General features: G+C 48.6%; 1 protein-coding gene across 5 annotated transcripts in view; it reads right to left on the reverse strand.

Moving 5' to 3' along the window:
- Nucleotides 1–18,503, reverse strand: part of GRN (granulin precursor) — a 1,937,406-nt gene that overhangs the window by 787,582 nt on the left and 1,131,321 nt on the right. For all 5 annotated transcript variants that reach the window (XM_078645176.1, XM_078645173.1, XM_078645175.1 and 2 more), the window contains one exon: nt 7,525–7,761. In XM_078645176.1, the coding sequence (XP_078501302.1) occupies nt 7,525–7,761 (237 nt within the window). The remainder of the gene's footprint in view (nt 1–7,524; nt 7,762–18,503) is intronic.

The following is an 18,503-nucleotide window of genomic DNA, read 5'->3' on the forward strand; positions in this document are numbered from 1 at the left end:
TTCTCATGTAAACCACAACGAACTACTAGGTTGAAAGCTAAATCAACAATTAAGTGTCGTGTGCAGAAGCAGCAAAAGGAAAAATGGCGTTCAAACATGTAATGTGCCTATGCTAACTTAACGCATTATAAAGATATATAGTAGCTATATGACAGCAGAGAGCCATCCATTTGAGCAGCCTCTTTCACTTCACATCGGTTTCAATTCATGGTCATATCAGAAAACCGTAAGAGTGGCTGACCTTCCCTCACGTTAAAATCAGTTGTACAACATTAATGGCCTTACAATCGTGAACATCCCTTGCCTGCCTGAGAAGTAAGTGCATATCGGCATGGAACCTTCACCCATGTGCATTCTGGTTTCAGAATACTAGCTTTTCACTGATTTGCATAGTACATGGCACTAGAGACGTACAGGTATCAGGACACCTTCCGTCACAGGAGATGAGCAGATGTGAGCTACTGAGTGATTTCAAAACAAATGAGAGCTATACAAAAACTAAGAGGTAGGAGAGATTGCAAAACTAAATATATAAACATTCTGTAAATCCTTAGGAGACAAAAGGAAGGTAGCATCTTGACAGCCAGTCAAGAGACCGCAGAAAACATGTCCTTTCAAAAATTCTCCAGAAAGATTACACTTTGTCTTCGGATACTTGTTGAGACATTACTGGGCATGTCCATGAAGGAATGGGGGAACATGAAATAGAATTTTAAAGATATCCTAGCCTAATCACATAGGCAATAAAGGGTGTGAAGAAATGATTAAGCATTTCCAAATTTTTGCACTCCCACAGTAAGGCGAACTGGAGTGTTTGGGTTGAACTGCAAGTGATTCAGTAGAAATCTGGGTAGGCCCAACCTCCTTTGACAATACCCTAGCTAAAACATTACTTTTGTTTATAAGGTTAATAGTTATGGTTTATGGTGGTCTCCAACTTGTTTCCTGATTTGTGCCAAGTACATCAATGCCATTTGATGTGATAGTTTGTTAGAACAGTGTTGAATATTTAAATATATTCCACAGCCCTCTTACTGGGGTGTTAAAGAGGTGTTGGGTAGAATGCAAGGAGCATCCTTGCCACTCGCAATAGAGTAAAATCCAAAGAACAGGATGTGAAAGCAAGGAGGAAGCTCACAGGTCAGTTTTACCCATATCTGAGTATATGTACTAGCCTTAAGCTTTGATCATGGTGGCAAAATGGTGAGAGGATGAGAAAGTGGCATCAAGGTAAGAGAGGTCGGTGCTTTGTAGTAGTTTTCACTCAGTCAGTAAGTCAATTATCTTTATTCGATTATTAAAAATCATAAAAGAACTAGCATTAATACATAACATTTCATCAGAACACAAATTAGTACAGTCAATGTTTAAAACTCTAAAATCACAATGTACAAAATAAGTTATGCAAAAATGTTAAGAATATTAAAATCAGTAAGGTATAAAAAGGTAACCAATATTCAGGAATAAGATGCTTAGTTCTTGTACGGTGCTTGTTTATGCGTGCTCCTGCAACTAAAAAACTAGCAACACGAAAAGCTACTTTTACATTAGGAAGGAGTTGCAGGAACATCAAGGCTGGTTTTACCTGAGTAAAACCCGAATTGCACAAAATAGGAAGCAGGTATTTTTTTCTGATCTCAGTGTAATGGCCGCAGAACATGATAAAATGAATCGTATCCTGGGTGGAAAAGTGATCACAATCACATGGTTCAGCATTATCGGGTCTATTCCATATTTTAAAGTTGTCCAGAATGAAGTGGATCAGATCAAAACGAAATCTCGTTAGAAGGAAACGATGGTATGGTTTAGTTACCAGGAAAAGGTATGGTTCCATTCCTGGGACAGATGTCAACATACAGTGTTTCCTAACCATGGGTTTATTTAGCTCTGTGGCTTCCCTCTCCAAAACATAAAAATTTGTCAGGGTATTTTTTACTGTTTTTAAATCTTCCTGCTTTATCAATTGTGGAGATGAGAAAAGTTCAGGTCGGCCGGCTAAAATTAGCTGCATATGAACGTATTTTACCCACGGAATGTTATGGGCTCTATCCAGGGCTAAACAATCTTTTAAGATGATATGATTTAATGTTAGCTCCTGATTGAGCCAAATTTTCAACCATCCAATAACTGGGGCTAGTTTTAAAATGTCGGTTATATAGCCCAATCCAAGCTCTGTATGTATTATATAGGTGGAAGTCGATTGAGGGACAGAAAGCAGGGTTCTCAGAAATGTATTTTCTACTTTCTGGATTTTATCATGATTAGTGTACCCCCATATAACAGAACCGTATTGGGCAACCGACAAACATTTAGCTTTATAGACCTTTATAATGCTTTCCATGGGGCGGGCTCCAAGTTTTTTTGCAAAGCCAAGCAACCCAGCGGCCGCTCTTGCCACAGCGTTGCTTTTGACGGAATGCTGGGGGCCCCACGTGCCCTTTTCATCAAAGGTCACCCCTAAGTATGGAAAAGATGGAACTCTCATGACCTCTTTCCCAGCACAAAAAAATGTTTTTGACTTTCTTTTCCTGCCTGCAGCTCCTGCAATCATTACATGAGATTTATCTGTGTTGGTTTTCATGTCCAACGAGGACATGAAATCCCCAAAGGATGAAAGGAGTTTATTTAGTGCCACTCCGGAGCGTGCCAAGAGGACTGCGTCGTCCGCGTACAGGAGGACAGGTATCTTGGTCTCACCTGCACGCGGAATGTCGGAGTGGGAAGCTGCCAGGACTACCTCAAGATCGTTTATATAAAGAGTAAAGAGGAGCGGGGCAAGGATACACCCTTGCCTAACCCCCCTCTCTGACTTGAAGTGGCAAGTGCATCTCCCTTCCCTGGTCACTCTGACCGAGGTCATAAGATCCCTATGTAACTCGGCCAGGTACCCGACCAAAGGAGCGTCCATGCCCATGGTCAGAAGGACCCCCCACAGCTTAACCCTGTTGACGAGGTCAAAAGCTGAGGAGAGGTCCATAAAGGCCATGTACAGAGAGCCCCCCTTGGCAATTGCGTATTTATTTATGATCAGTTCTAGGTTTAGGCACTGATCTAAAGTTCCTCTTTTGGCTCTAAAACCATATTGTGCATTTGATAGGACACCCTTTCCTTCTAAAAGCTGAGTCAGTCTTCCTAAAAGGACTCTTCCAAGGATTTTGACACTGGAATCAATGAGAGAGATTGGCCTATAACAGGCCGGGTCTGTTCTCTGTCCTTTTTTAAAGATCGGTATTATCGTGGACTTTGCCCAACTAATTGGAAAGATAAGATCCCTTGTAGCGTTAAAAATATTTGTGAGAATTTTGGCACTTAGTTCAGGGGCACTCTTAAAGAAATCTGCGGGAACCCCGTCGGGCCCCGGTGCCTTTTTATAGTGTGTGTCATTAATTGCTTTATTTACCTCCTCTAAGCTAAAAGGAGAGATGGTAGTTACTGCTTGTGTGAATTGCATTTCACAGCCTGAAGTGATATCAGGACAGCTATAAATGTTACTGAAATGTGTGACCCACTGTTAGTCAGGTATGATGCAGTCTGCTCTCTGATTCTCTAGTCCCATGAAGTATGGATGGTTTATTATTGCCCAAAATCTAGCGCTATCTCTCTGTATATCAGGCGACAGTAAGTCATTCCAGGTCTCCTTTTTAATCTCAGATTTCCTCGTCCTGATAGCATCACTGAGGAAACAATACAGTTATGCTATCTGCTCTTTATCTCTTGGTTTATTTTTTAGAGCTTTCAGGAGAATTGAGTGAGCCTTGTAACAATTGGAGTCAAACCATTTGGGGCCCCTGAGCATATTAGGCTTTTTCTTTACGGTCAGGTCTAAATTGACCTGACGGCAGATAACATTGAAAGCCTCTATCATGGTAGTAGCAGAGTTATTATTATCCAAGCAAATTGCAACCTCCCCCTCAACTTTAGCCAGGGTATCCTGTAAAAAGGTGATTGGGGTTACTTGATCCCATTTCAGTCTGCGATTCTGATCTCTCAGGACTAGATCTGTCACACATAAAGCTTCAATCACCCTCTTTCCCAAAACTCCCTGTGAAACAATCTCTAAAATTACGGGATTATGATCGCTAAAAACTGAAGTTTCTACCTTATAATTGAACACTTCAGGCAGAATACTAGAAGATAAAAAAATATAATCTACAATTGTGCCTGTGTTGTTACCCACGTATGTTGGTAACCTCGAGCCTATGTGGCAGCTATGTGATTCATAAAGATTAAAAGTTGCTAGGAGCGATTCCAAAGCCTCTCCACGTGATGAGTGTTCAAAATGCGGTGTAGAGGAATAGGGGGAAAAATCCTCGTGTTCCACATGGCAATCCACATGGCATGGATGGATGTTATAATCACCCATAAGGATCACCTCAAACCCATGGACACTATTCTCACTGTGGGTAGACAGGAATTCCTCTAAAGTTACCAAATGCTCGTTCGGGATTTGACTGGCAGGAGAATTATAAAAATTAACAAATAATCTGGGCTGTGAATTTGGTGTAGTTAGTTCAACCGCTAAGATATTTATTGAATTAGTTTTAATCGGTCTTGGCTTCCCTTGAATATCTAGGGAGATGTATATAGCCAAGCCCCCCTTCGCCCTTACGGTTTTACTAGGAACTGCCGGTACAGTGAAATGGGAAAAGCCGTCCAGAGCAAGTCTGTCTGACGTTTCCCAGGTTTCTTGAAAAGCAAGAATGTCGTTGGATCTAATTATCTCCAGCCAGTTCTTATCATTGTATTTGGCTCTGAGGCCAGCGACATTCCAGCTCATGATTCTGCAGACCCTAATGCCTGTAGAGTTCCGATCTAGTGATCTGGAAGCAAACGGAAGACCCTCACCATTACTGTCTTGTCTGGGAGAGAGTCAATCGTTTTGGTCCATGAAGGATAATGGGGCATAGCGATTAAACAGTTGAAGGGGTTCTACAAAAGGATTGTGCTGTGCTAAATGGGAATGATGGGTTGCTACGTTATACCTTGTGTCCTGCCCCCATCTGAGGTTTGAATCCCAATTTCTGTCCCACCCTGGTGCAGGAGTCCTTGGGTGGGTAACATTCTGCTGTTCACCATAAAAAAACTTTAAGGTTAAGGGAACAACAGTACCCTGTCTGCGTTGGGGAGGGAATAAGTTAGCAAGAATGTTGGGAAGGGCGTCTTGATTTGAAAAGCTCACTGCCACACAGTCCCCTTTAAACCTTTTCGGCCGGTTTCCCAACCAGGGGACCCTAGTTGCTGACTTGATTACGCTTGCCAGATGGTACTTTCCCCCTGGAGCTAGCCGCATGTTACTGGTTAACCAGTGTAAGGCCTTGCTTGTAAGAGAAGTGGAGCTTTCCGCTGTTCCCCCTTCAAGAGGAGGGACGTTCGCTAAAACTAAAACCACTGGTGTGGCTTCAACTATAAATTGTAGGGGGTCCGTTGAGTGAGCATTTACTGGGGGGATGCTGACAGAAGGGGTTCTATCTGTTGGAATGTTGACTAATAGAGAACCCTCGCTGTTAACAGTCGATGTTGGTGGATGAGGCAGTGAGTTCTCTTCTGGCAACTGGATCCCTGCGCCATCACTTACAGCCTCTCTGACAACATTTCCCCCTGTGTTATTACTCAAGTTTGTGACTAACATAGTTATATTTTCTACCCCACCTGCAACCGTAGTATGGAGTCCACCCAGTTTCTTAATCTCCGCTTGCAGTTTGTCAATTTTTGATATTAGGGGTTTAATAATAGCGTTGATTTTTAACTCAAGAAAATCAGCGATTCTTCCAAAAAAAGCGTCCTCAGATGTAAGATTTAGTTTGTCCTCCACAGTGTTCACTTGCTTTGGGGTAATAGCCCTCTTCCTTCTTATCCCCGGTCGTGGTCCACCCTGCTTAGGTGGGTTTTTGGTACATAATCGTCTTGGCCTGGTGGCACGCCCTTTGGGTGTCTGCTCGTCAGATGAGACACGAGTCTGTTTCTCCTGATCGGAGTCAATGTCAATGTCACTCTCAGCCTCTACATTGGGAACCTCAGAGGCCGGGACTACGTTAGCAGGTGTGCCACTTGTTCCTTGAGAAATAGGGCCACTAGTTATGCCCTCATGATGAGCTTCCTGCAGAATGGTGTCAATCAGAATAGATGCAGAGGGGGACAGACATCGTAGGTCTGGGGATTGGCTCAACCCCAAAGAATTTCTCCTCTGCGTATTAATTTTTTTAACAGTTTGGACAAGGTAATTGTCAAGAGTGTTTTGCGGGGCTTCCTTAGATTTTGTAGACATGTTTACAATATACACACAAACACACTTTTCTACGATTATAATATCAAGTAGGAGAATCTTAAAACCATAAGTCTTACTTGAGGTAATATTTCCTGCAGCGTTTCTAGCCCTGCCCCTGCCTCCTCCTGCCGATGAGGGCCGTAGAGGGCCCGCCCTTTGCCCGGGCTTTGCCCCGGGCGTCCCGCGAAGCGGGTTCCTGTGGCGCTTATGTGCGCCTCCTGGCGCCCTCACGGTGTCACAAGGCGCGCCGCCGCGTAGGCTGCCGGGAATTGTGGTCCCGGAGCGGCGGCGCGTGTAGTCTGCTGCAAAGTGACTCTTGGCGGTGGCGGTGGCGGCGTGCTTCTAGGTGCCTGGCTGCCTTGCAATGACTCCTGGCGGTGGCGGCGTCTGGCAGGTAAGTTTGATTTCGGCTCCCCCGCTCCGCCGGTTCCTGTGGCGCTTATGTGCGCCTCCTGGCGCCCTCACGGTGTCACAAGGCGCGCCGCCGCGTAGGCTGCCGGGAATTGTGGTCCCGGAGCGGCGGCGCGTGTAGTCTGCTGCAAAGTGACTCTTGGCGGTGGCGGCGTGCTTCTAGGTGCCTGGCTGCCTTGCAATGACTCCTGGCGGTGGCGGCGTCTGTCAGGTAAGTTTGATTTCGTCTCATTTCCCCATTCACTTAAATTATTCAATGCTATATTACACCTTTCTCAATCTATTCCTCCATCTTTCTCCATAATAAAGATCCATATCTCACGAATATATAGAGAGCGTAGAGGGCAGGGGGTATTAAAACATGTAAGATCTGTCAGTATAATACTGCACAGCATGAACCACTACTTTCCCAAAAGGAACTAGCCCTTCATCAAAAAGACTGAAGTACATTTAAAAGACCAAAAAGCTAGCCAAGATCGCTCTCCCTAGGCATTTGCAAGTAGATATGCATATTATTTTCACACATTTCACAAGAAGTGGCACCCCATTAGCAAGTTCAAGTAGGCCATGTCTGAAGCAGGGCGATATGATCTTCAGTATTCATATACCATTACACAGTATTTTTCCCCCTTCTGGTGGGTACATCCTGTAAGCATTTCTGCTCCATGAGCACAGATACAATTGAAAGAATTCTCCATTTATTCGAGGCAGAATCAGAAAGTGTGCCTTTGCAGAAACAGGCAGAGGAAAAGTGCGCTTTTACCACAGCAAGCCTTAAATAGAAATGGTACAGCAAAAATTCTGATTTGCAAATTCTACAGTTGGACTTAATCACACAGGACGCTCACCTTTTCAGTAGGGCAGCATCCCCACTCCCCAGACGCTGTTCTGCAACAGGTATTGCCATCTGGACAGCCGAATGTGTCATCACAAGGTACCACGCTCTTGTGTGGCCCCTCCTTTGAGATACTCGGGATAGTCGTTAAGAAGGGTACTGAATCATTTCCTTGAATGCAGGATCCTTGTGCCACATCACAGGTGTATCCATGCGGACAGCAATGAACATGATCCGAACAGCATATGGCCTGGAAGAGAACCAACCAAGTAAAGAATAGTGCAGACTACAATCAAACCACACCCACCCAGTTTACAAGCATATATAGGGAAGGAAATGATTTCTTAAGGGAGGCTTATTATACACTTGAAGAAAAAAAAAATTCTCAATAGTACCCCTGCGCGTTGGGAAGTGGCGTTGGTCGTCTCTGCGTCCGTGTCGTGGTCACTGGGATGATATTGCAGTGCCTACTCAGACACCGCCCCTGCGGCTGACGTCAGTTCTGATACGCCTTCACATGCCAGAAGCACAGAGCCATGCGAGACACTGGCACACCACAACTAGAGCCCTGTAAGTCCCTATCCCTAGAAGTCAGTTCACAGAGCGGGGAGGATGGGTGGGGTGGGATAGAATCTATAAGCAACCTATGTCTCTTACAGATACATCGTTACCGAAGGTAAGTAACTTGTTCATCTGAAAGAGACACCCAAGTTATAGATTCCTTACCTTAGACTATATACCTCAACAATCCCAACCCCGGAGGAGGGTCTGTGAACCAAGTTCACACCAGGAAGTCCTGGAGGACCGAACGGGCAAAATAGCTGTCCATCCGGACTTGACTGTCAAGGCAGTAATGTTTGGTTAACGTGTGCAAGGATGTCCACGTAGCTGCCTGACACATGTCAAGGAGTGTAACTCCACGTGCCAGTGCAGTGGTGGCTGCCATAGCTCTAGTGGAGTGAGCCCGCAGCCCCACTGGAGGTTCCTTTTTCGCCAAAACGTAACAGATTTTGATGCAAAGGACAACCCATCTAGAGATGGTACGCTTTTGAACAGCCCAAAGCTTCTTGGCACCTACGTAGCCAAAGAAGAGTTGATCATCCACACGGAAATCTTTGGTGTGGTCAAGGTAGAAGGACAGCGCACGTTTGCGGTCCAGACGGTGGAGTCTCTCTTCCTCCTTGGAAGGGTGCAGAGGTGAGAAAAAGGTGGGCAAAGTAATAGTTTGACCAATGTGAAAAGGTGTAAGCAATTTTGGAAGGAACAAGAGCCTTGTTCTAAGCACCACTTTGTCCGGATGCACATAGAAGAAAGGGGGCATGGTAGAAAAAGCTTGAAGCTCACCCTACAAGCAAAAGTAAAGGCAACAAGGAAGGCAGTTTTCAAAGTGAGGAGCCTCAGAGAACATGAATGAAGGATATCACAGGGAGTACACATGAGATAAGTAAGAACAAGATTCAAGTCTCACTGGGGCAATATGAAAGGAGATGGAGGAAAGATTAGTAATGCCCTTAAAAAGACTATCGACAATAAGGGACTTGAACAAGGATGGCTGACCAAGCAGCAGAAGGAAGGCAGAGATAGCCGCAATATAGCCGTTAAGAGTGCCCAGATCAGAGCCTTGCTGGGCCAAAGAAAGTATATACAAGAGGACCTCTGAAAGAGGGGCAGAAAGGGGATCCACAGTCTTTGCTGTGTACCATGCCACAAACTTGTTCCATCTACAGGCGTATACCATTTTAGTGGCGGGACGTCTGGCTGCCAAGATGACATTACAGACTTCGGACGGAAGGTCAAAAGCGGTCAACTGTCGCTGCTCAATCTCCACACAAGGAGGTGGAAGCTGGACACGTTCGGGGGAAGAACCCTCCTCTGCTGCTGCGACAGAAGATCCTCCCGAAGGGGCTGTCTGACAGGAGAATCAATGGCCGTACATTCAGGAGCTCAGGGTATCAGACTCTTCGTGCCCAGTCCAGAGTCACAACAATAACTTGTGCCCAGTCAAGCGTGCTCTTCAGCACTCTGGGAAGAAGTGGTACAGGCTGAAAGGGGTACAGGAGGGCAGCAGTTCCACTTGTGATGAAAAGCATCGCCAAGCAAGTGCCGCCTTGGAAACTCCAACGAGCAAAATTGCTGACATTGCGCGTTCTCTTCAGTGTCAAACAGATCTAACCAAGGCTGCCACATCACTGAAAGAGACCTTGCACCACCTCAGAGTGAAGACGCCATTCGTGATCTACCAGGCACCATCGGCTGAGCTTGTCCGCCACGGTGTTCAGAGAACATACCAGGTGTTGAACCACCAGGGTCATGCCCTGATGTTCCAGCCATGTCCAGAGATGAAGGATCTCCTAACATAAGGTCCCCACCCTGTTTGTTGCAGTACCACATGGAAGTGGTGTTGTCTGAACACCTGCACTACCTACCCTTTGAGAGAGAAAAAGAATGATTTCAGTGCCAGACGGATCTCCTGAAGCTCCAGCAGGTTGATATGGAACCCGTACTCTGACGGAGACCAGGCGTCTCTGATCTCCCCCTCTCCCAGATGGCTGCCCCATCCCAGGAGTGACGCATCTGTCCCAATAGTGAGGTCTGGTTGGGGAAGGGAGACGGATATGCCTCTGACCCAAGATTGGTACATCAACCATCACTGCAGCGGTTCTGCAATTCCCTCGGAGATCTGGACTTAGTCGGAAAGATTCCCCCTACTGCTGCGCCCCCTGGAACTTCAGGTCCTACCGCATATGCCATCTGGCATGATCCACCAGCTGGATGCAGGAGGCCCAGCAGTCTCAGGGTCATTCTCACAGAAATCCAGAATAGAGGCTGAAACAGGTTCTTAGCCCAAACATAACAGACTCGCTGCTTGGGAGGATAGGCCCGAAAATGCACTGTGTCCAGAACCGCCCCGATGAAAGGAAGCGTCAGAGAGTCAGGTGCGACTTTGGCACGTTGATAGTGAACCCCAGCAATTGCGTCTCCCACCTCCGCCATAGTCTGGAGGTGGAAAAGGACAGTCTAGGGTGAGCCCGCCTTCAACAGCCAGTCGTCGAGATAGGGAAAGACTGGAAGCCCAGATTAGAGCAGATGAGCTCTGACCACCGGCATCACTTTCGTTAACACCCGAGGAGCACTGCTGGAAAGGCCAAAGGTGAGCACGCTAAGCTGAAAGTGCTCATGGCCTACAGTGAACCGGAGGTAACGTCTGTGGGATGGAAGGATGCAGATATGAAAATGAGCGTCCTGCAAGTCCAACACCACCAGGCAATCTTCTGGGTCGAGTTAAGACAGAACTTGGGTGAGGACTTTGAACTTCTCCTTCCAAAGGAAGAAATTGAGGGGCCAGAGGTCTAGAATAGGACACATGACTTTGTCCTTCTTGGGCACAAGAAAGTAGCAGGAATAGCAACCACAACAGACTTCTGGCACAGGGACCCTCTTGGCCAAGAGATCCAAGACTTCCTGGCGGAGAAGCGCCAAGTGATCCCCGGTCATGAGATCATAAGAAGGTGCCATGGAGGGAGGGGTAGTCTCAAAGGGGAGTGAGTGGCCTCTTTAGACTATTTGCAATACCCACCTGTACAACATGATGGTTTGCCAGTGGGGGAGGTGATGGCAAATCCTGCTGTTGGTGGCCCTGAACGGTCGGACTAGGGAGGCTTGGAGGCTCCTGTAGGGGGACAATGAGTGGACTGGCCCGCCCGCTGGATCCAAGACCCACAAGGTCGCTGGGACCCACATCCGCAGACATGCAGATGCTGGGCAGCTTGCGTAAATCTGTGGCTGGAATGGGTCGAACGTGGCTGGGCGCCCCTTTCGTAGCCATGAAAGGGGCAAAAAGCAGACTGGGTGGTCAGGATGATGCCACGAGACGTATGGATCTGGCTGTAGCCCGAGAATCCTTAAAGCGATCTAGCGCAGTCTGCTTTGTCGCCGAAAAGACTATACCATCGAAGGGCATGTCCAGCAAAGTTGACTGGACATCCCCCGAAAAGCCAGACGTCGCCAACCATGCGCAGTGCCCAAGGACTACTGGCAATCATTCTGCCTAGTGAGTCGGTGGTATCCAGTCCACATCAAATTGTGAATTTAGCTGAGTTCCTCCCATCTGCCACGGCTTGGGAGAGAATGGCCAGGGCCTCCTACGGGCACTAAGTCAGCACTTGAGCACCCATATCCCATATAGTATTGGAGTATCAGCCCAAGAGGCACGTAGTGTTCACGGACCACAGTGCCAAGATGGAAGAGGAGAACATGAGCTTTCCAAGATGATCCAGCTTCTTGGATTCCCGGTCTGGGAGAGCAAAAGAGAGTGCACCCTTGGAGGAAGAGGCTTGTACCACCAAGCTCTTGGGGGAACAGTGTTGAATGAGGCAAATTGGATCGCCCGGAGCCTGGCCGTGGAAAATCATCCTTTTAAAAGGAGCCCCAAGCTGAACTTGGACCAGGTACCCAGAAAGAAGTCAGTGAGGGCTTTGTTGAAGCACGGAAGGGGTTCAGAGTAGGTTGCCGCAAGCTGAAGTACCTCTGTCAAGAGGTCAGTTCTGACTGCCACTGAAAGGAGCTCCAAGCCCAAGGCCTCGGCTGCACTTCGGAGGTGGGAGCTTCTTATGCTGTGGTGGTGCGAAGTCACGGTAGGGGGAGAAGCATGCCAAGGTCTGGAGATGTGTCCTGGTGTCACACAGGTCGGCTCTCCAGTCCGGTTCCTCCAGCTGGTCTGCTAAAGGGTCCAGCGATCCCTCCAAATCCTCATCAACACCTTCTGGGCGATAGAGAACACCAGGGGTAAACAGGGGAATAAAAAGTACCCTCAAGCTTTGGATTAGAGGTTGACCGACGTCTGCCCGGCTCCAGGTCCATCTCTGGGGTGAGGATGGGGACAGTGTTTGCCGGGGAACAGTCTACATCGGGAACACTGGCGCTGGGGACAGTAGGTAGGTTGACCAGCGCCGATCCAGGCCTGATCCACAGGGGCTCTTCAGATACGGGGCTGGAACCGCTGATATCGAAGACCCAGGACCCAGACCGGCTCCGCGGGGCCCGAAGGTGCGCCGGCGGAGTGAGGCTGCCAAAAGATATTGTGAACGGCCTGTATAGCATCCTCCCCAGGATGCGTAACTGCTGAGAACTACGCCACACATGAGATTAGCATAACACGTTATTCTTTTGCGTGTAACTGCAAACTTTACATTCTAAACCTGCATTCACTTTGCTATGTACTGAAGGCAGGGTCTTGCGTGCACACATTGCTATGTTAGATTAAGCTTGGTAGATGTTTAAACGCCATTTTGCAGCTTTTGCACACGATACTGCATGTATCTGTTATTATAAGTTAGGCCGCTTGGATTCTTCACATGAGAAAGGCTCCTTTTCAACATCCCTAGACTTACATCACGACCTTACTCTGCATAGTGAGTGCAGAAGCCTGGAAGGTTATCATAACAATGTAAACTGTTTGGGCGGATCGGCCCGCGCTCTAGACACAACATGCACACAGGTGCAGCTAACTGAAATTCTAGTGTCTTTAATATGGCACTGCATGCATGATTAGGGCACTTGGAGAAAATCAATTTCCAAAGAGAGCTTTTGCAGATCCTGATGTGATCCACTTCTACTGATCTTGGAGGTATGGGGTTCCCCATTCAAGCCTCAGAGACCTATTACTATAAAACCTAGCTCCTAGCTGGGGAGGGTGGTACACATGGCACTATAGGTCCTGTTTCCACTAGCATTATAATATGCTTTCTCCCTTTGTGTTTTATGGAATTGTAACAATGCTGATCGTATTATTTATAATCATATGCCTGCTTATGTTAGCAAAAATACTGCATCTTAGAGCACGTTGTTCAAGCACAAGTTACTTACCTTCGGTAACGATATATCTGTAAGAAACAGTAGATTGTGTTAGAGTCCTTACCTTAGAATATCCCCAGGCGTCAGACTGGATCCAGAAAGTTTTCGTCAGCAGTACCCCTGCGCTGGTAGGCGTAGACGGCGGCTCCACGTCCGTCGGAGTTGTGATCGCCGGGATGACGTCGGAGTACTCAGATGCCTCCCTCGCGCGTGGATGTCACTTCTGTGCATAGCTTTCCGCGCCAGGAACGCAAGGCCATGCAAGAAATAGACACTGGTGCCATGAAACTAGGGCCCTCAAAGGGAGATACCTTAACCCTAGATATTGGTTCGCAGAACAGGGAGGATGGGTGGGGCGGTAAGGAATCTAATACTAACTACTGTTTCTTACAGATATATTGTTACCGAAGGTAAGTAACATGTGCATCTGAAAGAAACAGGTTAGTATTAGATTCCTTCCCTTAGAATAGATACCCCAGCAATACCAACCCCGGTGGTGGGTCTGCGAACCAAGAGCACACCAGGAAGTCCTGGAGAACGGAACGGCCAAAGAAGCCATCTCTCCGGACTTGGCTGTCCAGGCAGTAGTGCTTAGCGAACGTGTGCAGCAAGGCCCACTTAGCTGCCTGACAGATGTCCTGCAAGGGGACTCCCCGACCCAAGGCAGTAGTAGCCGCCGTGGCCCGAGTGGAATGGGCGCACAGCCCCACAGAAGGCTCCTTTTTCGCCACGGAACAGACCTTGATACACAAAACGACCCAACGAGAGCTGGTCCGCTTGTGCACCGCCCGTCGCTTCTTAGCGCCAAGGTAACCAACAAAGAGCTGGTCGTCCACCCGGAACTGGCGAGTGCAGTCTAGATAAAAAGAGCGCACATTTTGGGTCCAGACGGTGGAGCCTCTTCCTCTTTCGAGGGATGTGGAGGCGGAAAGATGGTGGGCAAGGTGATTGACTGCCCGTTGTGAAAGGCCGTAACCAGGCAGGGCAGGAAAGAAGGACGAGTCCTCAGAACAACTTCGTCCGGATGGACTGAGAGGAAAGGAGGCTTAGAAGACAGAGCCTGGAGCTCACTCTCTCTTCTGGCAGAGGTGATGGCAACCAGGATAGCAATTTTAAGCGTCAGAAGACTAAGAGGACAATTATGAAGTGGCTAAAAAGGGAGCGCACATCAGATAAGTACCAAATTCAAGTCCCACTAAGGCATCACAAAAGAAACAGGAGACAACATGTGTGCGACTTGAAAAGAGAAGGCTGATCAGGAAGCCTTAAGAAGGCTGACATGGCCGAGCGATAGCCTTTGATAATGCCCAGGGCAGAGCCCTGCTGGGTAAGAGTAAGAAGAAAGAGGAGAACGTCTGAAAGAGGGTCAGAAAGTGGATCCACAGCCTTTGCTGTGCACCATGCCACAAATTTGTTCCACCTGCAGGCGTATACTGTTTTAGTGGAGTGACGCCTGTCTGCCAGAATCACAACAGACTTCAGGAGGCAAGTCAAATGGCCTCAACTGTCGCTGCTCAATCTCCACGCGTGTAGGTGGAGACTGGACAGGTTCGGGTGGAGGACTGTCCCCTGCTGCTGCGACAGAAGGTCCGCCTGAAGAGGCAGACAAATCGGGGGACCGACTGACATACTTAGTAGCTCGGGATACCAGTATCTTCGGGCCTAGTGCAGAGCCACAAGGATAACTTGGGCCCGGTCGCGTCGCATCTTCTTCAGCACTCTGGGCAGAAGTGGTATAGGAGGAAGCGCGTACAACAGACCGCAGCTCCACTCGCGACAAATGCATCGCCGAGCGAGTGCCACCTTGGAAATTCCAACGTGCAGAACTGATGACATTGTGCATTCTCTTCGGTGGCGAATAGATCTAACCAAGGCTCTCCCCACTGCAGAAAGAGACCTTGCACCACGCCAGAGTTCAGACGCCATTCGTGATCCATCATGCACCGGCGGCTGAGTTTGTCGGCCCTGGCGTTCAGGGAACCTGCCAGGTGTTGAACCACCAGGGTGACGCCCTGGTGTTCCAGCCATGTCCAGAGGCGCAGAGCCTCCTAACAAAGGGTCCAAGGTTCCACGACCCCACCCCGCCCTGTTTGTTGCAGTACCACATGGCAGTGGTGTTGTCTGTGAACACCTGCACTACAGTTCCCCAGACAGAGGGAAGGAATGCCTTCAGTGCAAGTCAGATCGCCTGCAGCTCCAGAAGGTTGATATGGAGCCGGAACTCTGCCGGAGACCTCTGATCTCCGCCTCTCCCATGTGGCCCCCCCACATCCCAGGAGGGACGCATCCGTCACCACTGTGTGCTCAGGTTGGGGAAGGGAGAGGGATCTACCACTGACCCAATCGTGGTCCGTGAGCCACCACTGCAACGGTCTTGCACTACCCTCCGAAATCAGGACGTGGTTGGATAGTTGCCGGGATGCTGTGCCCACTGGAACTAAAGGTCCCACTGCAGAGCCTGCATCCGCCACCTGGGGTGATGTACTAGCAGGATGCAGGAGGCCATCAGCCCCAGGAGTCGCAGTGTCAGTATGACCAAAACTCGGGATAAAGGCTGAATGATCGGAATCAGAGCCTGAATATACCGAACCCGCTGCTCAGGAGGATAAACCCGAAACTGCGCCGAGTCCAGAACCACTCCAATGAAGAGGAGCTTCTGAGAGGGGTACAGGTGTGACTTCGGCACGTTGATGGAGAACCCCAGCAAGTGCAGGAGGTCGGCCGTAGTCTGGAGGTGGGAGACTACTGTCTGGGGGGAGCCCACCTCCAACAACCAGTCATCAAGATAGGGGAAAACTGGAATCCCTGACCTGCGCAGATGAGCTGCAACCACTGCCATCACTATTGTGAAGACCCGAGGGGCACTGGTGAGGCCGAAGGGGAGCACAGTAAACTGAAAGTGGGAGAGGAGTTGGTCTAACGGCTAGGGCGCTCGACCTTGGACCTGGGGAACTGGGTTCGAGTCTCGGTAACAACGCCAAAACCTCCTGTGACTCTGGGCAAATCACTTAATCTCCCCGTGCCTAACATGAATGTGTGTCCTCATGTAACGTAACTGGTGCTATGTAAAGCGCTCCGATACCCGATTCGGTTCGGGTCTAGTTCGCGCTATATAAAACTCTGCAAAAAAAGTGCTGCAGGAGTGGATGTGGACTGACTGGCCCTCTGTCCCCCCGCACCGCCACTGCAGTTACCACTTCAGCGACCGTGTTGAGGTTGGTTCTGCGGCCTGTGGCTGGACGAATGTGTGGGGGCGCCCCTTCCTTGACCACGAAAGGAGAAAAAAGTAGAAGTTTGCTGGTGCTGGCCCGTAAGACCCAAGGACTTGGCCGTAGCCCTGGAGTCCTTAAAACACTTGGTCGCCAAAAATATTGTGGATAGCAATAGGTTTCACATCTACACTCACACTGCCGTGCCTATTGACTATACAGGACAGGGGAGAGTCCGATTTCAGCTAGGCAGCATCAAGTTTGGTTTGATGGCACCCTTCCGCACTCGGTAACGGCAGTTCGGTTAGGTCCTTTGTCCAATCCTGGGGCCACTTGGCCTGTTTTGGCCAGGTTTACTCCACACCCACGTTACCTTACAGTCCCAATTGCGGAACAGAGTCCTTTATATCTCTGCTGTAGAGGTGCTTAGGGCTTTAGTACAATACGTATACCAAAACATCCAGGTGGGGGCACCTGGTGCTGTGACGCCTCCAGTTGAGCCGGCCGGGATGAAACTCAGTCCCGTAATGGTTAATGTGGTCCAGGGCCAGCGCCCCCAAGATAAGGATGATATGCCCTTTAGGCTTGCCAAGAAATTTGACCAACTGGAAGCAGTGTTTCCTAATACGAATCCTGTTGAGAAACACAGGATTCTGACAATTAGTTTGCAGAAAGACTTAGTGCCAGAAGTAACTGATTGTGATACCTGGGGTAAGATATTTGGGGTAGTCTATGTTAAGTGCTGCAGCACACAGTCCATGGCTGTCCCACCCTCCGTGGTTAAGAGTGTCCAAGATCACCATGGTCCGGAGGAGGCTGTTGAATTGGGAATACGACTTATCGGAGTGTTTAGACATGGTTTCCGATCTTGTCCTTGCGAATGTCAAGGGAGATGCAGTGAACTTTCAAGTGTCTAGCGCTTTGCGCGAAGTCCCCGATAAGCCCCGACACTTACCAACAATTATTGCGGAGGCTTACAAGACCATTGGCCGCAATAGTTTGGGTGTTGAGCCTTTTGCTAAAGTAACAGCTCAGCCCGCAGACTCAGACGGCTAAGTCTGATAAAGACGACCGTCCCAATTTTCCTAAAAATACATGGAAATCTAAAAAACAGGGAAAGCAACAAAAGCAACAGGGGTCTCGTCCTGCATCGCCAATACCTGTGTCTACTGAGCGCATGTATGATTTGCCCGATCGCGCTAATATTAAGTCACCGGATTGTTTTCAGGTGCCTGAACAACGTTCTCCTCGCTCTTTGCAGGAAACATCGGTCTTACAATCCGGTGGAGGAGATTGCGGCAGAGGTCGGGGTGCCTCACAAGGTCGTGAGCAGCCCCGCCAGACGGATGGTAAAGGCAAGCAGGACTATTTTTAACATCAATGACCTCCATTTCAGAAGAAGAAAGTTGCCGCTTTAACAGTGAGATATGCCACGGATAGTGAGAACACAGCTTTGGAACCAGACATGGGCGCAGACCCTTCTAGACAGCGCGTCGGAAATTACAGTAGTGCGGCAAGCACTGCAACCGCTTCTGACGGCAACAGCAACTGACAACTACGTCACTGTTGAAACAGTTGACACTAGAGTGGCTCCCCCCCCCCCCGACAGACTTTTTGAAATAGTCCTCTTAATTGAAGGTGACAACGTAAACTAAAAGGGATTTTTTGGGAAAATCGGACCTCCACATATGACATTTTGTTGGCAGAGGCAGACTGGACCCCCACCCTTCGTTCTGACCTCTGAGAGGGGAGGAGGTAATCCTCCCTAGTCTCGCACACACAGTGCCAAAAGAGCAGGCGCTGAATTTTGCAGAAGAGTGGGCTCAGGTGATCGCACCGGCTTTGTACCATACTCAATGTGAGTGGGACAAATTTCCCTCCATACATGATACCATTGCGGGTTATGCCACAGCCTCAACCCCAATATCCA

This window comes from Lissotriton helveticus, chromosome 5_1 (assembly GCF_964261635.1).
Source record: "Lissotriton helveticus chromosome 5_1, aLisHel1.1, whole genome shotgun sequence".
Classification (NCBI taxonomy): domain Eukaryota; kingdom Metazoa; phylum Chordata; class Amphibia; order Caudata; family Salamandridae; genus Lissotriton; species Lissotriton helveticus.